General features: G+C 38.5%; 1 protein-coding gene across 3 annotated transcripts in view; it reads left to right on the forward strand.

The window, feature by feature from the left end:
- PRKCD (protein kinase C delta) overlaps nt 1-24,500 on the forward strand; it is a 67,927-nt gene that overhangs the window by 38,270 nt on the left and 5,157 nt on the right. For 2 of the 3 annotated variants that reach the window (XM_075159233.1, XM_075159234.1), the window contains 12 exons: nt 3,651-3,850; nt 6,932-6,992; nt 15,965-16,121; nt 16,810-16,841; nt 17,488-17,573; nt 17,940-18,069; nt 18,699-18,799; nt 19,983-20,079; nt 21,488-21,621; nt 22,312-22,485; nt 23,044-23,135; nt 24,334-24,396. In XM_075159233.1, coding sequence (XP_075015334.1) covers nt 3,651-3,850; nt 6,932-6,992; nt 15,965-16,121; nt 16,810-16,841; nt 17,488-17,573; nt 17,940-18,069; nt 18,699-18,799; nt 19,983-20,079; nt 21,488-21,621; nt 22,312-22,485; nt 23,044-23,135; nt 24,334-24,396 — 1,327 coding nt within the window. The remainder of the gene's footprint in view (nt 1-3,650; nt 3,851-6,931; nt 6,993-15,964; nt 16,122-16,809; nt 16,842-17,487; nt 17,574-17,939; nt 18,070-18,698; nt 18,800-19,982; nt 20,080-21,487; nt 21,622-22,311; nt 22,486-23,043; nt 23,136-24,333; nt 24,397-24,500) is intronic. The other variant, XM_075159235.1, reaches the window with a different exon arrangement.

The raw sequence follows: 24,500 nt of genomic DNA on the forward strand, positions 1-24,500 counted from the left end.
GTGAGTCCTGCTGTTCCTGTCATGCCAAGCACTTCAACATGAGCTCTTCTTTCAGAATGGGAGAAATAACAATGACTTTTGTCTCTATGCCCACCTTAAAACAAGTCTTCTTTATTGGTGCTTTCTTGTACTGTGACCAGAGTGCTCAGCGCTTGGTAGCGTGAAGTCTAAGCTTCTTACTTCTTTGAACTTTGGTGGTTTCTTACTTCACCACCAACACACAACTATTCACAAAATACGTGGTGAAGCAGCTGAAATGTCACTTTTGCATGGGTTAAGGTGAGTTGTGAATTTTGCATGACAAAGGTTTGCAAATGTTAAATAAAGCATCGTTCTCTCCAGTTCCGCAAGTGACAGGCTGCGCTTGCAGAAGCTCTGCAGGGGAGAGAGTGGTGTGGTGGAGTGTCATGAAGAGGGATCTGAACTGCAGCAGGTTTGAGAGAACCATCCTCAAGCACAGAGTAGTAAATGATCTTTATTGACTTGGAGGAGAGGTAATAATGAGAAGCGTAGTTTCTTGTTGTTGTAGTAACTGAGGCATTTTGGCAGAATTATTTGCTTGGAATGACTTGCACCCAAGGTCTTGTTAGCACCTCCCTGTCCAGCAGGCTCTCAGCCTTCAAAGACCGCTTCTTTACAGAAACTGGTCCAAAGGTTTATAATATTTCTGTGGACATTTAGCTAGAATACGCCACTGCAGCCAAACAGGATGAGAGGGAATTGTACTGGGTTAGTCCCAGACGTCTAATCCTGCATTATGGCGCTAGGGCTTCACAAAACATCAAAGAATGCAGGAAAGGGTGAATTTTCTTCTTCCTCACAACATGATTGGGCTTTCCCCTTACTGCTGAGGTAAAAGCTGCATTTAGACTAAACACAAGGCGCAGTGCCCCTTCCAGAAAATGTTGTCAGCGAGCAAATGTGTTAAGCTCCAAAGAAGCAGTTTCCTCATCTGTTGGGAGAACCTCTGAAGAAACGAGGTTGGAAGTGTTGCAGCTGCCAGAATGTGTGGAGAGGTGGAAGTGGTCTAAATAAATCCACTTTTTTTCCCAGCTGTCTCCTGTTGAGAAGTAGGATTGTCCCAACATTTCTCCTCTTTGCTTGCCTGTGTCTTTGAAGTACTAAAAAATGGGGGAGAGTGCAGTGAACCTTGGACCAGTGACTGACTGGGGTAATTGGGAAAAGAAACTGATGTCCCCGTATCTGTTTGACAATATCTGGAATAACTTTTGTTGGATTTGCATGCTGAAACATGATCAAGGAAAAGCTTATTGTATAGGAAGAAGAAAATCATTTGCCTAATGATTAGGCATTAAGCCAATTTGCAAACATGTCAAACGTTTTGAAGCCAGTAGTGTTAGCAGAGAAACAAAGCAGGCCTGAATACACGAGGGATAAGAACAGTGTTCTTCTTAAAGGCTGCTCTTTGACACTTAAGTGTTCTTTTGCAGGCAGGCAGTATGATCCATGACAAATCTTGATTAGTATGATTTTAATTACAAAAGCAGCATGGCCAGGCTGGAAGTTGTTGCCAGTAATTCAGATTACTTCTTTCAGTTTTAAGTAAGGTAAAAATGTATATAGTAACTGATCAAAGCAGATATTAATTGGGACATGGGAATAGGGATAGTCCTGTGAACGGGCTGAAATTGTTCTCTCCCCCTCTTAGAATTCTACAAAGAGTATTATCAACTCTTCTGAAAATAGGTGCAATTTCTCATATTCCCAAGGACGCCTCCTGAAGCGTGCCTTTTTGATGAAGGCGTCTGGCTTTAGCAATCCCAAAAATAGGCTAGTGTAAAAGCCTTGCTGTGCAGACAGCCTGCTTTTCATTTCCCCTCACCTTTATTGTCCGTCCTAATAATCTAAATTGTGTTTTGTTTGAGCTTTCCCTATATATATTCACCATTGTACTTCCAAATTCTTCCATAGTTAAGAATACCAAGTACAGGGCTCTGGAAGTAGGTTTGCACTGCTAAGAATTTGAGTTTTTCTTTCTGCAGAGTTCCCCAAATTCAAGATAAAAGCTTTTGACTGAGTAGAGGAGCAATGCTCAAGTTTGCTTTGAAATGGAGGAGGTCCTCAGGTGGCTGTTTCTGAGCATTTCAGAATGCCCTTTGGCAAGCAGGCTTAGGTCTGCTTGTCAAAGTTGTAATTTGTAATGCTGCTGTTGGCAGGCATTCCCTAATAAAGAAGTACAGGGACACTATTCGCTACTCTTGTTTGGATAGCTCAGCACAATTGAGTAGAGTGCATCGAGCAAGTTATTAATGAATGAACACAAACTTTGCCTTAGGTTTCCAGGAATATTTTTAAATAATAACTATCTAATTCTTCCTTTGTCAAAGTGAATGTAAAGTCTATTGCTTATTTTAGGAGACAGACAACACTGCAGCTTCTTGGGGAAGGGTCCAACTATTTAATCTGCTTTGCTACTACCTTGATATCATAAGAACAGATTACACATTTAGGGGAAAAATGGATCACTCAGAGCTGGAGAGGCACTTAGAAAGCACTTTTATTGCAGCAAATGATCTTGATAAATAGCAGAAATTGTGCAGGATGTACAAAATTGTATTCAGTTACCTGAGCACAAATGGGGAATAATTGGCTTGGCAGCAAATCACAGAGTAAAACTGGGGAGGTGGCATGGTGTGCCAGCACCACAGTGAAGAGCTGGATGTGGCTGCTTAGGAGGCAGTATCATTGTGGATGTGTTGATGGGACTACTAAGAGACCCAGATCTAGAAATATGCTAAAGCTTGTTATAGATTGTGCAACCACCAGCTGTTTTCTGTGCCTGAGGAAAGGACAGGAAGAAATGAGCTTAACTGGTAGCAAGAGAGACTGAAGCTGTATTAGGAAAAAATCCATCTAATAAGAATAGTGAGGCACCATAAAACTTCTAAGGAAGGAGTCTGCAGAGGCACTCTTATGGGAGGCTGGGTAAATGTTATTCCACCCCACCCCCCCCCCAAAAAAAAAAAAAGAGATGGTTTTTGAGGTCCTTTCAGCCTTTTCCTTATTCTTTAACTGCACAAGATCTGCATGTGCTAAAGAGGATGGATAAGGCCTTGTAATATCCTTTAAAAAGTAGCAGTCATGGCAGAGACAGTACAATGCCAAGGAGAGTGACTTATGAATAGAAGTGAAATGTTGGGATAACTTGGAAGTAGACTGATGAAATGTGGAGCCTTTCATCTCAGTCACCAGTTTCAATTTAAATTGGGTCAATGTAAGACGTATCTTAATTTATCTTATAGCACTAGGTATTCACTATGATCAGATGATGCGTCATGGAAATTGATAGCGGAAAGCAGCCATGCAAATATTCCCTGGCAAGTTGTGACTGACTAAAGCAGCTTCTGAATTCCAGAATGGGATTTGTCCCTCCTGGTCTCTCTGCGTGTTAACACCTTCATTGCCTTTGCACGCCCTGTTTGTCAGGGTGAGCTTTGCCTCCCAAGTCATGAATGTTTGAACTGAATATTTAAACTTTGTCCCAACCACAGTACAGAAATAGTAAGTCTACTTTTAGTTTCAGTACAAGGATTCTCTCTTTTTTTTTTTTTTTTAATTTTGTTGAGTTTAAGTACTAGAGCTACATTATTTGATTTTACAGTTTCTGTCCTTTTTTTTGTGGCTTTCAGAGAGAGGGAAAACTCTAGTTCAGAAGAAACCTACCATGTATCCAGAATGGAAATCAACTTTTGATGCCCACATTTATGAAGGACGGGTGATTCAGATTGTTCTCATGAAAGCAGCAGAAGAGCCATTATCTGAAGTGACTGTAGGAGTGTCAGTCCTGGCAGAGCGGTGCAAGAAAGGCAATGGGAAAGCAGAATTCTGGGTAAGGAAAAAGATTAATTCCTTAAACTTGCTGACCTCATTACGTTTCTTTTAAGCTGAACAGATGCCTTATGCTTTTTAAACTATGAGTGTTCGATCCCTTTAGCATGTGTGGAAGGGCGTGTAAGACAAGTATTTTAGCAGCATTTTTGAAGGGGATTTTGTACAATCAAAGTTCAAGAAATTGACAATAAAATCCATGGCACTGGTATTTGAAATAACGGCATATATCATGTTGAGTGCTTATTTTATAAAGCCTAGCAGTCCTTATAGCAAATAGCAGACATTTAAATTGGATCTGATCATTATAATTCATCCAGAGAAAAAGAAAGGTGAAGCTTATTCCAAGGCATATCTACTTAAAATTTCGGATTTTATTTATTTATTTTTACAGTAAATGTTAGTTGGCTTGATACTGCTATAATGGAGATCCTTTAATCCTGGTTTTTGTTATCCTAGTATCTTTTCTTGCCCCTGTGTCCCAAACAATTTTTCATATGTGAAGTCAAGGGGTATGGCATCTTGCAGAGTGTTGTTTGCTCCTGTATCATACAGACTACAATTCTGAGAGTCGAACTCAGAAATATAACAGGGGAGGTAGAGTTAGGGTTTAATGTAGTTTTAACTTTAGAAATATACATTTAGTCTAAATGCCAGTAGTTATTATTAGTTGTTGCACTACATAAACCCAAACAACTTTTAAATAATTGTATGTGAATTAATTTCAGTTAGCACTGTAAACCTCAAATAAATACAAATTAAAAATATAAATTTTTTTTTATTATTTTGTACATCTAGAGAGAGGGAAAACTGATAGAGGCAGGGAGGATCAAAACGCTGAGCTCAGAAATCTGAAATGCCAAACATACTGTTTTATTCATTTAGTTGATGTATTTTAAGGAATTTTTAATGAATTAAGGGTTTAATGATATCATCTTTGTAAAATCCTATTCTCTGGCTTCTTTTTCAACTTTCAGACCCAACAGAATATGCTTAAATAAATACAATTTCTTCCCTTTTCTCCCCCTCACCCCCCCGCCCATTTGATAAAGTTGCTGAGATCCTGGCCCAACAAAAAGGGTTGTGAGCATGTGATGAGGCATTGTTGTCCCAGAGAACTCTATAAAATCTTGAAGCAACTTTTAATTAGTGTCCTGAATATTCAACATTTCTCCAAATACAGAAATAAGATTCAGAGAGGAATATCGGGATATCCTATAATTTGGGTGAGAGCTGTCTAGCTAGGTGGATAGGTGGTATAAATAGCCTTGCCCATCATCCAGTTGCATGTAAAGCTGTACTCCAGACAGCTTGCCCAGAAACTATGTGTATTTGCTGACATAGGAACTGCCCATTAGTACAGTTAGTGCTAAGGAAATACTTGCTAAATGTGAGCAGGTCACCTTAAAATCTCACACATATTGTATTCAAAGCCTTCTGGACTGGAGTGTTGCTGAACTTGCCCAGACCATGAACCCGACAGGAGAAGACCTTTTCATTGGCTGGGCTAAAGCAGGATGAGCAGGTAGTAACAGATAGTTCCTGGTTACGTCCAATTTGATGAGCATCTTGTTTCTCACACAGTTGGCAATGCTGGTCCTTCCTTGGTAGGGGATGGATATGTGTACTCTCTTCTGGATATATGAATGCTTTTCTTGAATGCTGGATATGAATAGGAGGGAGTATCCAGTTGTTGCTTAGCTTAGTATGGGAATACTGTTTTAAAAAAACCCTCCTATTCTCTCTCCGATCCATTTTTGCTGTAAATGGCAGGATTTTGCTCTGATTATGTGCAAATCTAACTATCTCACCAAGCAGATCTCAGAAAAAAAAAAGCTTTTTTAAAGGGGTGCTTGATATTGAAGGGGCTTACAGATTTTGCTAGGTCGGTAGGATCTTACTGGTTTGTATTCACCTGTTACGTTCTGAAATAATACACTTTTTCTGCCACACCTTAACTTGAATTCTGAGACACAAGCAATTATTCAGAAGAGTAGTTAAAACTAATAGTGATCAGTTTTAGTTTTAGTGATCAGTTTTAGCCAATTCAGTGGTCTGAAATCCTCTGCTTATTATCCGTAGAACAGGTACCACATGGATGTCACCAGCGTTAAACTTCCTCTGTACAACCTCAGTCATGACTCGGACAGACCGTCACGCCCAGCAAAGAGAAGTTAGTTTGCTTACCATAGCCTATAAGGTTATTTTTATGTATGGAGAGACATTCCGTCAGTAGTAGCTGTAACTGAGGTCTTTGCCTTCTGTAAGTTTTGTGGGGCAAATGTTTTTGAGTGTCAGACACTGCCTTAAAGATGAAAACTTAGTTGTTATCCCAGTATGGTAATGGGATTTGTGGGGATATGTTCACCGGAGTATCTAATGTAATTGTGGTTTTCTTTTTTTTCTTCCTAAGTTGTATTTACAGTTAACCCAGGGATACTTTGCTGTGTGCTGAAGTGAAGACTGAATCAGACTCTTTCATGCTTAATAGCTTCTTACCTTTTATGAAGACAGCAGTTTAAGAATTAGCGACTACTTTCTGAGCACAGGAACTGACCTCAGCTATTGGCTTAAAAGGCATTTATTTTTGCTGGTCTGTAGAATTTGCCACAGAAGCCATGTGTAATGGTTTGAAGGGGAAAGTAAAATAATTTTTGATGGTACCACTGTTTTTCTGGTTACAGGCAACAGTATTTGATATCTCTATGTTTTGCACTCTCAATAAACATATAAAGGATTGTATAGACTTTTTCTTTTAAAACTGGGTTCCTGTGCAAATTGAGTTTACGAATAGTAAAAACAGAAGCCAACAAACTTCTTTGCAGAAACGGGAAAGGGACGTGCAAAAACAATGTGAACTTTGACTGCGCTGAACTTCTGGGTAGACATCAAAGCAACGCAGCACACTAGTAAAAGCAATAGAATAAAAGCCCCTGGTTCAGCTGCAGCAGTGAGATATGGAGGAGGGTTGTAATCCAATAGTTACTGAATATTATACTTTGATTCCCTACAAGGAGCTGTTTAAATTCCTGAGAGTTTCAGTCAACCATATGCTTCACTATTGGTATCTTTCTTTCCATAGCTTGACCTACAACCTCAGGGGAAGGTGCTGATGGCTGTGCAGTATTTTTTGGAAGATGCAGGTAATGTCAACTGTTTATTTTCAGTCAGTTATGTAAAAATAAAACTTTTTTTCACATTCCTTTTGTAGAACACAGGATGTACCTCACAAAGAAAAAAAATCACCTGGTGTACTAAGTAGAATTTTCTGATTTTATTGATTTGTTTTGTAGGGTTTTTTTTGTTTTGTGGAGTCATGGCTGCATTTGTAATTTCTAAATGCCTTTGTGCCCTGTATTGCTGTTGCATTTAGCTACTTTTGGGTCTTGTCTGTCGTCATGTTTTGATGTGTAGAAAAGATATTATCAGTTCCTTTTTAGGTGCAAAAAAGTTAAATCTCTTGTTCTAGCTTTTGTGGGAAACTTTTTTTTGTGGATTGGGGAACTGGTTCTGAGTTTCCTGGGATTCAGATGTCATATTCACTAATCATGGAAACTGATTGTAGCAATGAGTGAATGGTTAAGTGTTAAAATGCAAATCTAGTCAATGTTCTGCCATATCAGTTTAAAAAGTGAACAACCTGTATATGTCAGAAATCTACACGCGTTATTTGGAGAAGAAACTAGGAGGTAAAAGAATATAGTTAATTATGAGACAGGAAGCTTTAAGTACGGTAATAAAACCAAATATTTTGGCAGGGATTTGTGTATTTGTGGAATTCTTTCCTGAAGGAAATGATGTAAACCTCACAACTTGCTTAGCTAATAGTTAAAACTTTCCCATACTAGAAGTCACAAAACCATTATTTCTTGGGAATTGAACTGGTCTGCCAATTAGCCTATCGGTCTTACATGGTTTAATACTATGTGTTTGTAAATAATAAGGGGAAAGAGTAAGCAGTAAGTTTTAAAGTATTTGTGGTTCCCCCTCTGCCCCCAGATATATACAGGGAACATAGTTCCGCTCTCATATAACAAGTTAATTGTGACGGTACCATACAGTTTTGTGCCATATGTGCAACCTGTGTAGCAGTTACTAGAAAAGCTACTAAAGATAGAATGTGATATGCAGTAGATGACATTTCAGAGTTGACATTTTGTCTTTGCAATGGCAAAAAAACAGCCTATACGCTCATTATTTTGGTCTCCTTTATGAAAAGTTAACTCTTTAAAGCAAAATTTCAAAAAAATTGTGTGACTCTGAAAAACCTGTAAGTAAGAGATCAAAAGCTCTCTTTTTATGCACCACTAATATTCTGGTTTGCATTCAAACAGTCATGAGCCATTACATTAGAAAACCTTGGTCTTAGTCATGGCTTTCCTGTGCAAGGCAGTTTCACAGGGCAGTGGTATTATGAGAATCTATTTAATGAGACATACAGAAATCCATTTGTCTAGGAAACCTAAAAGTTTCTCAACCAAAACTGTACAAACCCAACTTCACTATTCTCTAGTTGCTTGTTTGATGAGGCTGAAGTGTATTTCCTCCTCTCTACACAGACGTGAGGAATGGTAGGGATTACATAAGTGAAAACCTTCCATAATTTGCTATTAGCTGTTAGTAGGGAGGTAATATACTTGTGTGCTCTAAGTACTAAAATAATTGTACTTAGTTATTGGTCAAAATAATTTTAAAATGGATACAATGTTCTTGCAATTCTTTTCATTGCCTTTGTTAGGGATTGCAGATGGTAGTGGATGAAACCTAAATGCCAAACAGATCATTAAGTCATGCAATCATACTTTAATTGGCAAGTTAAGATTTGCATGTTAATGCTCTTGTTTGACCTCCTACTTTGCAACAACTTCCTATTTACCTTCTGCTTTATAGAAAATTACTCACCGATACCTTTTTGGTAACCAAACCACAGAGGCAGTGGAACTTCCTTTCAAGACATTTATACATCTACATTTTGTGAAGGAAAGTCACTCAATCTGATATTTGCAGCGTTCACATCAAACATCAATACATTTTAACATACTAATCCTCCTCAACATTATAGACCTCCCTCACGTCACTATCTGTATATTGCTAAGTAGGCAAACATTGAATTATTTTTGACTCATCATTGCACTGCTGTAAATGTTTTCTTCGGTTAAATTAGCAGTTACCAGTGTTAGAGCAGAGAAGTTTGTTAGTGCATTACGAGGATGTTTGTATTAACTTCCATTCTTCACATTGCTAAAATCCTTAGTTAATAGCTGAAAGCTCAGAGACAGTTCACGTTCCTTCCTATGCACATACCATTTTGTTTTCTCTGTGACATGCCTTTCCATACAGAAATGTATGGTAGCTGTATTTCTAAAATACTAAAAAAGACTTGTTCTGAAACTGGTATTTCAGTTGTTCCCTAGTTTATTTGAAGGTATTGCTACGATTAGTATGTTTGACTTATAGGTGCTACCTTTTGTTTGAAAATCTCCAAGCATTTTTGCAAAAGTGACAAATTCTTTATTTGGCTTGTTTTGCAAACTAAAGCTGCTGTTTTTCAACCCATCCTTCTAAGTAGCAAACATTCTGCCATCCTGAGAAAACTGCTTTTCTCTGCTTCGATGGTAAGCAGCAGTACTGAGAAGTAAGTGTTACTGCTCCATTATCAGATTTATTATTAGAGAAAAATTTTCATGGAATAAACAGGTATTAAAATTTGCTCCATGGTAGGCTACACTGGGATATTTCATTTGTATATTGTTTTTGCAAATTGGGGCCTGGGCAGTTAATTTAGGGCTATATATGAAAAGTCTTCCCAGTCTTAGGGTTTTTTTCTTTCTAGACCCTGTAACAGGGGCTGCAGAGCCCTGACTTAGAGCTGTCAAACAACATTTTTGTCTTCTGTCCTGTGATTTGAAAATAAGTTTGTGCTGGAAATGAAAAGTTTTTCTCCTGATATGTGAAACATGAGAACAGGGTGTTGACCCCCATTTTCATTTCAGAATACTGTTTTCTTTCTGCTCCTCCTTCTCTCGTTGTAGTATTGAAACTAGGTTATAATTCTGTAAAGCAGCTTTAGTTTTAATAGGTGGGAGTTGCAATAAGTTTAATGCTTTGCTTGATCTTTGTTTATTCAAATGTAGTTAATGACCTTATCGAGTAAGAAAACCCAGGATCACAGAGGTGGCTTGCTGTACTGCTGAGTGTCTTGTGCAGTGTTAACAGCTTTGGAGGCTTTGGAAGTATATTTGTGTCTTGTTTTGGAATTCTGAATTGCTGTTTTGCTGGCTTCAGCTTCCTGGAGAAAGGGTTAGTGAATTCTTTCCTTAAAATGCTATTAGATGTATCAGAAGGTGAGTAATTTGCATGTGAACTTCTGATATCTCAGGTATCTGACTTCTGGGAGAGGAACATGGACCCTCAGAGAGCTGCATATATTTTGAATATGGTTTTGTGTGTGTTGAGATGAGTGTTGGGGAAGCGAGATTTTAGAATTTTTCTGAGGCATCTGTGAAAAATCATAGGGTAAATAACAGATTTGCTATCACAGTCTGCATATTGTATGGGTCTAAATTAAGATTTGAAGCAAGTTTCTCTATGGATGAAGTGTGTTGGGGAAGGATTGTCACATTATTAGTAAATAATAATGATGAGGGCTGAAAAGCCACAACTGGATCTTACAATTGTAAATGGGGAAGTTGGTATGATTTAATCATTTAACTGAGAAAATACTATTTCTAGAAATTTGGCAGACGTGATAGTTATTCAGTGGCACCTAGCATTTGCTTTAATCTGCATCTAAAAGTACGATTGCATGAATTTAATAAAAACATTTTCCGGCTTAATTTTCTTTAAGAAAATCAAACGTTTGCAGATGCAGTAATTTCATAAACACAAAGTTGGCAGTGTATTTGGTTGGTAAGGTAGCTAACGTGTTGTGTAGAGCAGAGAAAATTTGAAACAGCTTATATGTTCACAAGAAATTTGACTTAGATGCTGTATTTTTAAAGGTTGGTTTTACTGTGCCTTTGTAATTTAAAAAAGAAAAAAGAGAAACCCCATTTTCCAGTTTATTCCCTGTTTTACCACAACCCATGAGATATCAGGTATCTGTGCAGAAGTGTTAACCAAAACACTTATTGAAATTTAAAAAAAAAAGTACTCTGTACAGCTGAGCACAGAGTGTGTTAGCACAGCAGCTCTGCAGATGGTATGAGCACTACAAAGACTGTAGAGTGGACATGGGATTTTTTTTTCTGCTGGATTGAAAGGCAGGGCTTGTTAAAACTCTGGTGTTTTGTTTCAGCTCTTTTCTAAAAGACCATTGACTTCATTAATGCCCATGAAAGACTAGTTCAGTAGAGACATGCTAAAAGTAGCTGCAGAGCAGTCCATCTCAATACTCTGCTAAGTGTCAGTCGAAACAGTAGTAGGTGCTGGCTCAGTGGCCCAGGCGGGACTTCATTCATTTATTTGGAGGAGCAGGCAAGAAGTCCATGTCTCATGGGTGTCCCAGTCTCTGTGCAGAACAGAGCATAACATACTTGTATTTTTTCTTACAGTAGAAGTGCATACACTATTACATGTAGTATACATACCTTTTCATAAAGGTGCTACTAAGAGTTTTTAACACCATGTTTGACCACTCGTGCTAAAGCTTGTAGCATAACTGCTTGGGGCTGAGATAGGTAATTTGAGATTATGTGCCAGCTTTGAGAGCAAATAGTATTGGCTTGTACAATAGCAAATTATTGATATTGTTACTTCAATGTCAGCAGTGTAAAATCCACAAGTACTAAGAATGGAGGAGATGGTTTTTTTAAAAAAAAAAGAGAGACATACATAGCAATATTAATACTCTGCCTGTAAATGAAACGTTGTGATGGTCACAAAAACCAAAATGATTTAACATAGCAAGTTCATGTCACACAAATGTAGACTTTTGGGAAACTTGTATTTCTGTAAATGGTTTGTTGGGGTTTTTTTTGTACAGATGATCTGTAAAGCAGTTCTCTCCAGGACCAGGTTAAAGAGCAGTTTTCCTCTGAGACCGTTCATACCAGGAAAGTCTCCTTTCTGAGGAATAAGCTTTCCTTTTTAATGATTGCTCTGTGAGATTAATATTTTTCTTGACCTGAAGGCACACTTAACTTTCAAACAAAGCCAAGTGCAAGGCAGTAAAACAGCAGAAGGGGACACTGAACAGAAATGTTAGTAGGCTTTGTAATTTATTACAAAGTTTCAGGCAAATCTCAGCTTGAGCAGCCAGTTAACTCGGAAAATGTCTTGCCTGTCCCTCTTCTGTTTCTGACAGTAGCACTGTTATCTGTCCTCTGTTCACAAACAGAACTGTGAAATGAGCAAGTTAAAATGAAAAATGAACTCTGAAGATGGTAAATATTTTTTCTCATCTTTCTTTTAAAAGATCTAGTAGGGTTATTCTGGAGGTTATTTTCTTTTGTCCTTGAACTTTTGGGGTTCAATTGAGACAATTTGACATCTCACATTGAGGTTTTTTGCAGTACAGCAGAGTCCTAACTATATTGTTTTAGCAAATGTTTTCCAGACTCTGGGTTACATGTTATGTTAGTGGCTGTAAGGACTGTGAAATATTCAGAAGGACTGGCACTGCAATTAAATAGTGTATATTTATGGTATGTTTACAGCATTTCTGTACATACTATGGTATGTTACAGCACTTGTGGAGAACTGCACTGTCAATTCACAGGCGTGCTTAATGGTTCCTTAATGAATATGCAGCACAGAGGGGTTCTGGGTGCTTTTGTCAGATCAATTGCAAGTTTTGAGAAGGGACCTTGAAATACATGAACAGTGTGGCAGTGATAAATATTAACCACAGCTCTCAATAGAGGAAATAGATTATGTTTAATGGTGTGTGCTGGGTCCAAAATGATTAATTTCAGGTCCAGGCCGCAGAGATCGCCTGGATTCTAGTTGCTGATTCAGCTGTTTTGTGCATGACTCTTTCTGACTGTGTGCTGGCCCAGGACAAACGTTTCTTCTGTGGAAATCCTGGCTTGCTTGGAGGGTGAAGCAAAGGCTTTCCCTTTGTATATCTTCCTCCCCCCCATCTCCACCCTGCATCCATACAGTTGTTGGGAAATGTACTTCCTTGCAATTGTTAATTCTCTCTGCATCTTTGAAATAAAGCCTTTATTCCCCAGTTGAGTCTGTGATTGGCTGAACTTCTTAAAACTTCTGGAGCAATACACATTAAAGGTAATTTACACATTAAAGATAACTTGTTAAACACTCCTATAGTAAATTGAAATGAACTGCGCTATCATTTCAGAGCCATCTCAGCTTCAGGTGAGAACAGCTGCTGTCCAAACCTCTCAGCTTCTTCTGAAGCATACAAAAATGTTTTCAGCTATACTTGGATATATTGGTTGTTTTTGACAAAGGTATTTAATAAGGCAGCTGGTTGTGAAGACTCTGTATTCTCACATGCAGATTTTGAAATTTTGCTGTGCTCAAGGATTCTTCAGTTAAACTATGTTTAAGGAAAGTGGGGTTTTTTAATCTTTTTTTTTTTCTTTTTCTTTTTTCCTGTGTACAAACTAAGTGATTAGTTTATTTATTAATCACTCTGTCAAAAAAAAGATTCCAGTCTAATATATTTCTGTTAAGTTCGACGTCAGTGTTCCAGACAGGGAGGAAACACCGCGGTTTCCCATATCCTGATCAAGTTTTGTCAGAGAATTTTGCATACGCTGTCAGCAATGCTAAATTGCTACAAGTATTACAGCATGAGGAGAAGCTGTGTCCTGTTCACCTGGTAAATCCTGTTAGTTCCTCACTAAAAGCTTGGTTTGTTTGTGTTACAGACTTTAGGGAGGCTTTTGTCCCTTAATCTGCTCTGTCAGAGGTTATCTCCTCAGAATACATGCTATAAAGCAACACGCCTTTCTCTGCTTTGTTGTTGTTACTGATTAAATCACCCTTATGAAGACATCCTTTTCATGCAGCAAACAATACGAAGTATTACTGACTCTCAACTACATTGTTTTCCTTTCGTGCACATTTCAGTGTGTGGTTTCCCTGAAACATTTGAGGAACAGTGGGTGAGGCCTGTGTATTTGCTCAGCAGGATTAAACAAAGAGATAGTACTATTTGCAGACTTAGACAAGCTGAAGTGCAGCAGCTGATGGGAGTTTTTGTTGGGTGAACTCAGTTGCTTGTCTGAATAGCAGAAATGAATCCTGTTCCTGGAAGGGAAGAGGTAACTCCGTGGCATACATGGTGCCAGGGTGTCACAGTGCATGTTGTGAGCTCTTTTCAGCAGGAGGCAGGATGGGTTTTTCTCTGAACCAGATGGCCAGTTTCTCAGAAAAGTGCATTAATACCTAGTGGCAAAACCCAGGGATCTTTTTTGATCTTTCTTTCACTAATATGCTTAATCTTTCCTTAATTTCTGAGCTGACATTGTCCTTTCTTTTCTAAGACAGTACATGCTGCTGCAGTCTGGCTGCTGTTGGCTGTGACTGATAAATTAGTTCAGGACACTCAAAATGGTATCAAATGATAGATTGTATTCCAGGTTCAGTGCTCTGTTGGAATTGCAGTGGTGGCAGCCAGCTAATAAAATGACAAAAACCAAGCGCAGCTAGCAACAAGAAAAACAGAGCTCCTGGGTAACTTTCTAGTAAGCTCAGGCATTGCGGTTAGTGTGGCTTGGCAAAGGAAACAAATCTGTTTCTATCAGTATAAAAAGCAAAGCTCCCACTGATATTGATAAAAGGCAGCAATGCAACAGAGCAAATAAAAACCGATTGTATTGACAATGGGAAGAATGCTCTTCTGGCTTTTTTCTTACTTTTCTACTTGTGGAAACTCCCACCCCGCAAATGGCAATCTCCTGTTACCCTAAACTTTGCAGCACTTTCAACCTGTGAACCATGTCCACGTTTCTTCCAGACTGGGGGACACAAGCTGCTGGCCAGAGCTGATGCAGTTAGCAGTTGATCGGCTCCCTGCTGCTGATTCAAGCCTTTATCTTTTCCTGCTGGATGGGATTGTCCCTCAAAGCTCCTCTCTGTTGACAAGAAACGTGTCCTAGGGTTAAATTACCAGTTACCCAATCTCTCTTGATACACCTTTGTGGGGTTACCTCTGATACAAATTCCTATTATTTTCAAAATGTATAAGTAAGACTATGTAGTCTGAGTTGTGGCTGAAAGATTGAGACACAAAATACTCGTTTTTGAAAGAGAAACTCTGATGCTTCCTTGGAAATGAGTGGAAATAACTATAACCTGTAATGAAGGACCTGTGTGAGCCAGTTGTACTCAGAGCCTGAGAATTTTTAAATTTTTTTTGTTGTTTTATTTCTTGGCTAATACTATATGCAATTTCTATGTAATATAGTATTAGACTCTACAGTATATACTATAGGATGTACTATTATTGCTATAGCATTATATAGTACTATATACTGAAACCCCATGGGGGCTAGGAGGGGAGAGGAATGAGACTGAGACAGGTTGACAGATATAGCATCAACGTTGAGATAGCATAATGGAAATGTCTAACTGAAAATCTCATTTGTCCTCACTGCTTAATAATCCTGGAGGCTGGGAGAAACCCATCTTACAGTAGTATGGTCCAGTGGTGACTCAGGAGGTCCTGCAGCACTCACCAGCATTTCTGCTGGACTCCTGGTTGAGTAGGACTGATTGTGGAGCAGCAGCATGAAAAGGCTTCTGCGAAGGAGAAGCTTCCAATAAAATGTTTATTTCTCTTGCACCTAAATCATGTAACATATAGGAGCTTATATTTTTTCAAGAAATAACTGTGGTTGTCATTTCTCTAGCAAGACTGTACTCAACTCCTGCTTGTTCCTCTCAGCTCATTTGCTGAAGGCTTCTTCTGAACGAGCAGGAGAGGGAAGCACTTGCAAACAAGGACACGGAGACACCTTAGGAAGCAGTGCATGCATGTGTTCCGCCCTTGTGGGACTGAAAGTCCGCAGAATGCAGGTGTAAAATAAATAGAAACACAAGTCGGAAACAGAAAAACAAACTGAACTTTTTGGAAAAGCAAATATTAATCTTTGGTGATACTTTAAAGTGTTGAAAGTGTGTCTTTTTGTCTCCCCCTTAGACTGCAAACAGTCAATGAGGGAAGAGGAGGGGACAGTAACTATGAACAGGAGAGGAGCTATCAAGCAAGCCAAAATCCACTACATCAAAAATCATGAGTTTATTGCTACCTTCTTTGGACAACCTACGTTTTGCTCTGTCTGCAAAGACTTTGTATGGTAAGAAGGAAACGCTAAGCTTCCCCCACCCCCAAGGACCAAATAACTGCAAAATTCACTTCAGCTATATTGAGACAAAACATGACACGTACATTCGTGTTGGGAAATGGAAATTATATATTTACTAAGAGCATTGTTATACCTAAGAATTATAGTTGTCTCTTTCACATTAAAAAATAGAACTTGAACATTTTTGCCACTGGAATAATTGGCAAAAATTCTGTCAGCATCAAGTGAGATCTGGCCTGTGATCAATAGCAGCTGTTTCACGAGAGAGAGAGAGAGAGATGGGTGGATCTGAGAAAATAATGTTCAAACTTTGAGATGTGGAGTGGCTGATAGCAGAGTAAAGACCCACAGAGAGCAAGAAGCTGGATCCCTTTCATAGTAAGGCCGTTTTCGTAGTAAGTCATTTCAGGAGGACTTCCCATGTAATTGAAACCTTGTCTTTTCTGGGTTTCCCTCCTAATTTGCCGGTCTTTCAAAACACACTACCTTATCTTCTAAACCTTGCTTTTCTAAGACAGAGGATTCTGAGTAGCAGAATTTAGACCACTTTATTAATTGGAACAAATATTCCCATAGACAAAGGATTGATTCATTGACAGGGTGAAAATTAAAAAACCCCACCTATTATTCCAGCAAACGTATGGTTTTGATTTCCTTCTTTATCATTTGTTTTTTTCAGGGGACTCAACAAGCAGGGATACAAATGTAGGCGTAAGTTGATTTTACCTTTTTCTTGTACTACTTTCCACATGAATCTGTAGATCAAATAGTTACTGTTGAAAAATCGTCTGTAAATATGCGTCATCACCATAGGTAATAGTAGATCAGTTTTGCACAACAACCTAAGGCTGTCTAATTATGATTCCTACCTGAGTTTTTAGTATCAAGATTTAGACTTGGCTATTCTCATAAGTGCGTAATGCTGTTGAAAAGTTGCACTCACTTATGACAGCAGTTTTTGTGAAACCTTTTCTAAAATGAATTACAACTTTTGAGGGGTTTTACAGCTGAATTGAAAAGCACTTTTGACTTAGCGTAGATCTCTGTGCATTACTTCAAACAGTAGGGGAGATATCAAAGGATAAAACTCAAAAGTATAATATTGTCTTTCTATTATCAAATGCTGGTGGCATTGCCTATGGAGGCCGATTTAGTTCAGAAATAGAGGTTATGATAAAAGAAAATGGGGAGAATCAGCTTAAAAAAGATTATCATCTTGATAGAAAAGAAAGGTTTTGGTGTATATAGTATGGTGGAAAGGAGTGTGTTTTTCACATTATGCTATGAAATGCAAACATCTCATCCCATGTATTTATTATCTGAAAAAATCCTTTTTTTTCTTGTGCATGTCTTGAAGAATGCAATGCTGCTATTCATAAGAAATGTATTGATAAAATCATTGGGAGGTGTACTGGTACTGCAGCCAACAGCAGGGACACAATGGTAAGAGCTGGAACAATATAGTTAGAGTGTAATTATGTAATTAAAGACTCCTGAATTAACAAAACCTTGTACAGAAACGGCCAAGTCCATTTGGGAGGTGCTTGGCTGTACAACCCAAGGTACTGTCTTCTCTTGAAGATTGTACGTAACGTGTAGTGGATGAAACTTTAAAGCAAGAAAAGCAGTTAAAAGCCCTCAAGGGTGTGGGTAGTATTTGATGGGCAGATTCTTCCCCTGCTAAATGAGGCATGTTAAGACTGGAGTATTCAAGATAAAATTGTTGTAGCTTTGTAATATTCAAGCCGTTTTCTCTAAGAACTCTTACTTGTTTTGGATAAAGTGCCTCACTCCTCTGCCTGTCCTCAGTTTCAAAAGGAACGTTTCAACATTGACATGCCTCATCGCTTCAAAGTTTACAACTACATGAGCCCTACCTTCTGTGACCACTGCGGCAGCCTGCTCTGGGGGCTGGTCAAACAAGGACTCAAATGTGAAGGTATGGAGGAGGAGGCAGGGCAGCTGGGACCTCTCTGTCTTTTCCAGTGTAGTCTCTCCCTCTCTGCCCCCCATCAGAGATTAGCTATTGCTACACACTCTGCCTTTGTATATGTGTGTTATGTGGAATGGGATTCATCTCATCCATGTGTGGTTGAAAAAGCTTTTCTACTAGAGAGGGACAAATAGGCACTTGGCTCATGTGACAGCTCAGCCAAAGTGAGCTTCTAATGGAGTCAGAAAACGTGCTGCGGAGGTGTGATCTTGAGTATAATCAAAATTACTACTTTGGGAATAGCTGAAATTTGGTGTGTCTGACTCAACGTAGTGCCTGAAAATGTATTGAAAGTGTTTACTGTAAATACCATTTTTATAATTCTCCCACAAAAAGGCAAAATGATCTTTATTGTAACAAATTTTGAGAATAAAGTAATGATGATTGGAGTTTTTTTCCTTTTGAACAATTTTTGTAGCCTTCATTGAGTTAAAGATTGAAACTGCCATTTTATTAATAATGATAGATCCATGTCCAATCTGGTCTTATAACAAGGTTTCTGAACTGCCCTTTTTGTTGTAGTGTTGGACAGTATTTTCCTCATGCTTGTATAACCGTCCTTACATTTCTTTTAGAATGTGGGATGAATGTGCATCATAAATGCCAGAAGAAGGTGGCAAACTTATGTGGAATAAACCAGAAGTTGCTAGCTGAAGCATTAAATCAAGTTAGCCAGGTATGCTTTATTGCCATTTGTCAGGCAATTAGTTGTTTTCCGAGCATTTTGGGGTTTTTTTACTTCACTTTTCCCATATCACTTTTATGGGGAACTGAGTTTGGACCAGAGGAAAATGCAAAAAGCTTTCTCTTTTTAATTTGACCCATAAAGAGACTAACAAAGATGTCAATAGCCTAAAGTTGAAACTGGGGGGAAGAAAATCCCACATAACAAAGAATTTTTAAAAAGTGTGTGATTTCCTGAAATCCAACTTTGTTCTTCTGTGGTGCCAAGGTTATTCTCTCCCTTTCTGTTTAACTGTTTAAACAGTGGTATCACAATGCTGAAGTCTGTTTTTCCATGCTTCAACTTTAGAATTCCACTTGAATGCTAAAATTAAATAAGGAGAAATATATCAGATATTCTCAATTTCTGTTAATCTGATATATACATACAGAAAACTCCTGTGGAATTAACACTGGCCCCATAGTTTACATTGTTCATCTCCTGCTGCAGCATGGCTGTCTCTTGTGGTTGACTTCTGACTTGCAAATAAAGATTCAGACACAAGCTCTGAAATAAAACAGGAAAATATATCACAAAAGCCAACAGTATTTCCTCTGAGCTGAGGTTTCCTAAGTTTTCACAGGATATTTACTTTGAAAACAGTGACAGCTGTTGTGCCAGCTCTTTCATGACACAGAAAAACTCGATCTTTTCATTACTAAAATTTGATCTCGGGGTTCTTCCATACATAAAATTTGTTTCCCTGTGCTAAAGACAGATGTCACACACACACACGACTTCAGCATGTCCTGTATGACAATGATTCCCATCTCCTGTTTCAAATGAACATATATCCAAGGGGACATTTTTCCACAGTTTAAATTCTTCCCACTGTGGATTCAAACTACTATACCTTTAATAATTTTGCAAGGAACAATACAACATAGACTGTTCAGGAATTTCAATGACTTATTTTCTTGCAGTGAAAGAAGTAAAGCAATTGGCTGATCTGAAGCTGTAAAGAATGTGGCTAAATAGTCTATGAACCAGACTTCTTGAGAAAGGATATGTACTAGGAGTTAATAATTAAAAAGAAAAGTTTATACTACCATCATGTTACATTTAACAGCTATTGTTATAAGTATTTCTAAAGTAATAGTGCAAATATAACTTCAAATGTTCCTCTCCTCCTCAGAAATCTACACGAAGGTCTGATTCTGGATCTGTAGAAAGTGTTGGTATTTATCAAGATTTTGATAAGAAACCTAGAGCTCCAGGAGGAGATACAACAGGTGAGAAAAGCTACAATGTTTTAATTTAGCCATTTACCTACCAGACTACAAAAACTAAGAGTTTATTCATTCTTGCCTTATGTTAGACAATTATTTTTTTAATAAGTACTGTTTAAAAAAAAAAAAGCATGTATTTCTTTTTACCATCTCCCGGCCACACAAAATGCTTACATAACTTTTGACAAATACTTGTAGTTTTTAGTCCATGAGCATACCCACCTTTCTGCGAAATGCTTGCTTTACTCACTGCAGCGCAGTTCTCCATGATGGAACTGGAGGGTGCCTCGCTAACCAGACACACGCGTACAACATGCTTCCCTCCCTCCCATAACTGAAATGTCGTGCGCATTGTTAATTATCTTGATTTGTTCACAAACCATTAGAAACCAGTGACAAGTGTTACCTATTTTAGGATGTAAGTAGCCAAAATACTACTTGAGATTGAATCACTGAAATAATTTAAGTAGCACCTGGAGTCCTATCTCTACAGGTTCAGAGTAAGGTTTTGTATTTTTTTACTATTGCTAAAGAGTTCTAGCACAGTATAAGCCTTATTTTTGCAACTGCTAACCTATGCAAAAATAAATGCAACAGTAGAAGTAACTTTTTACCAGATGGAAATGGCCAGGCTCAGTAAAAGATAATGGGTGGTTTTGGAGTGGTACAGGATTTTATATATTCATCCATATATTGAGCTAATTCTGTTGAAATGCCCAGTAAGAAAATCATGTTACTTATCAGACTTGTTCTGGTTTGCCAGAACAGAGGAAAAAACAAACTCTTGCAAAGGTGGTTTGGTTTAATACTAAGTCAGAATGCAGCCACTGTGATTCCTCCCTGGGTTATCGCAGATGCTGGGCAGCTTATGGGGCATACACGTAGCATCTCATGATTATCGTCAGTGTCTTGTTAGTGACCCAGCAGATCTATGCAGTGGAGGTCAAAAAAATGTACAGTTATTAATTTTAAGATATAATCAGGATTAACCTGTATGATCATGCTTCTTAGCCAGCATTGGGCGTAAGTTAGATCTTTTTACGGTCTCTCTGCTTAGGCTGTTAACAGCAAAAAAAAAAAAATTTGTTCTTCTCCAAATTCTGCTCTGTGTCTTAGTCATAGGGGAAAGTTAGGGGCTTTGATTTTTTTTTTTTAATAAGGCTTATCTAAGTATTGCTTAAACGCAGCATTAGAAACAATTACAGATTCAATTCAAATCCAACATACCAAGTATGCTCATGTAATTTAAACTTTGTTATAAACTTCAGGAGTTGACCCTTATGTTTAGATTCACCAGTATTCCAGCAGCAGATGCATTGAAATAGCATGTCAGTACTGAATTCTTAGCGGGGGATCTGAGTCATGCAGTATTTCTGCATATATTGAACTTTAAACTCCCTGTTTCAATTAGCAGATAACAGCGAATATGATAAACTCTGGGAGGGAAGCACAGCCAAGACAGCATCACGAATGGCAAGCAGGAGAAAATTCAACATAGACAGCTTTGTCTTCCATAAAGTACTGGGGAAAGGAAGTTTTGGAAAGGTATGTAACAAACTTACAGAGGTTAAGGTAGACTGTCTTGCTTGATCTCTGCAATGTGATGGGTATTCCCGTTAACCAGAAAGGTCTTACTGTTACAGCTGCTTGGGTAGGTAATCTTTTAACAGAATTGAATATAGCCATCTTTGTCAAAGACACTAGAAATTCATTGCCTGAATCTTGTCTAAACTCAAAAGTGACTCATAATGCACAACAGTTTTTCAATTACTTAGTATCGAGGCAGAAGAATTGCCCTTTATGCACCACAGTGCAAAAGGATCATTTATGTTCATACGCTCTGTATAGAAACAGCCTCATAATGCTCTAGTGCGATGGCAGGGGAGATGTGGGAGAGCAGCATGACCTCCACAGATTCTGTCCACTGTTGTCTGTGAAACTACAGCTCTAATGAAGGAACAGGCTTTACATGTCTTCAGTTTATACACTCACCAGACATTGACAGAAAAACTGCCCTGGAAGCTGCTGTGCCTGTGTTACGTGGTCCTTGAGCCCCATCTCCTCATCTCTATGCCCAGCAACGTCACCTTCCCACATCTTGCTCATCTTTCCCATTTAAATGCTTTTTAATTGTCATCGCACCTGCTATAAACATCTTTGACCTCCCCTTACTGATACCATCAGCAACAGTCTTTCCTACATGTGCTGCAAACTCATCTTTTCTTTTTTTTGTAGGTTCTGCTTGCTGAGCTGAAAGGGAAGACTGAATTCTTTGCTATCAAAGCTCTGAAAAAAGATGTGGTGCTAATTGACGATGATGTGGAATGTACCATGGTGGAAAAGCGGGTCCTCGCACTTGCATGGGAAAATCCATTTCTCACACATCTTTACTGCACGTTTCAGACAAAGGTAAGAGAAAGCCCGATGGCAACAGCAACACAACAGATTTAGCCTTTTAATGGATGCTATTACCAGCAGTCAAGTGAAAGTAACTTAGTGATGCAAGAATTAAATTTCCTTTTCTTGTGCTCTGTGCGGTAGTTCACAGGCCTTGTGGAAAGTAACTATGAGTATGACCCCCACATATGTTGATAAGAACAGGAGATCAGAAAAACATCTATGCAATCTGGAGTAAGAGGCAGTTTAATTTAAATCCTTGATCTTAGCTTTACCCTCAGTGAGGGGGGGGGAAAAGATGACTGTCACAGGTAGAAGTCAGTATATATACATAAATGTATATTTTTATTAAGTCTAGAAATCCACAGAATACAAGATTTAGCTTTACAATACAAGGCCAGGTTACTCAAATCTGTAGGAGCCTCATACACTCTTAGGGGTGCATGAAATAGAGAAATACTTCAGGAGAGGAGGAAAGTGGCTGCTTGGTGCCCAGTAGCCACATCGCTACTTCATATGTAGTTACAATAGCATTAGTAATTTTTCCATTTTCTGGTTATTTGCATGCAGGATCATCTGTTCTTTGTTATGGAGTTCCTGAATGGGGGAGACCTGATGTTCCACATACAAGACAAGGGGCGTTTTGATCTCTACAGAGCAACGTAAGTCCACAACCCTTCAGTCCCTACCTCCATGAATGATTCTGGTCTCTATGGTTTTACTGCTTCTAGTTCTGCACCTGCAGTCTTTCACTCAAGTTTCAGTAGCAGATGATTGAAAACGTATTTCTAGACACTGGTTTGATACAATGAAGAAATTTACTTAGTTAATGAATGATGTGTAGAGTTAGTTAGGTTTTCTTAAATTACATAGCAGCGTGATGTTTTACTTTCAGGGATGCTTGTACCTAGAGACGCTAGGTAAACTGCATTATGAGCCAGCACTGAAAAGCAAAAGGTACAGCTTCAGTGTCCTTTAGGATGGAATTTTGATGGAAAAAATTGGAAAACAGCACGGGGGGGAAAAAACAACTTATAGTATGTGCTAGTATTGCGAAGTTGACATGATAGTACCCTTACGGGTCAGGGCAAGCTCTATTCCCACTTTCCCCAGCAAAAATCTGGACAAAGCCCCTCCAGCTTACCTGCATTTCAGCAAACGTCTGTGCATCTGGCAGCCTCTCCTGCCATGCTCTGTACCTATTTCCGAAGTTTTTGGGTCAACATTCGTTCTGCTATACAGAAGTGGAAACAATTTTGTATTTGTTTCATTAAAAAAAACCCCACAAACTTCTAATACATTTCTGGGGGGAGAGAAAAGCATTCTTACTGCATTTTCCTTCATATCCTCTGGATTATCACCTTCTTTTTGAGGAGAATGCCCCTGAAGCAATGCTACTTTTCAGTCTGTCTGCTGCAATTGGCCAGGTGCAGAAGGAGATAGGTGAGGTCCATTTCTAACTTAGCCATTAGTGCCCAGTTCTTCCTAAAGCAAACGTGTGAGTATTGAGCTCCCAGGAGCTGTCTTTCAAAAGGCATGTGCGTCTCTCTCTGTAAATACATAAAAAGGCTATTAGAGAGTAGAAAAGGGACAGTGTTCCCTAACGGAAGTGGAATGAAGCATTAAGGCAAGTTGCTGTTCCCTCTACTGTTTGGTATTAGATAACATGGATGTGTGGTGAAGGGATTAACTTGAAGATTACAGCATCCAGCTATATAAATGCAGGTATATTAGTATTTAAAAGAATGTACAATACTTCTCACTCCATGAAGAGACACTTACGGCAGCTCTTTTGGCCAGCTGCATTAACTTATGTTTTAACTGAGCAAGACAGATTAAAAGATCTTTTGGTCTTTTCAGGTTTTATGGAGCTGAAATTTTATGTGGGCTACAGTTTCTTCACAGCAAAGGCATTATTTATAGGTGAGTACCAACTAGCTCCAGTGTGGGACCTGTGAATTGTCTTAGCACTTCATGCATCTTTGAATTACTGATTGATGTAACAAGTAAAAGCTGATGTTATTCCA

This window comes from Calonectris borealis, chromosome 10, assembly GCF_964195595.1.
Source record: "Calonectris borealis chromosome 10, bCalBor7.hap1.2, whole genome shotgun sequence".
NCBI lineage: Eukaryota > Metazoa > Chordata > Aves > Procellariiformes > Procellariidae > Calonectris > Calonectris borealis.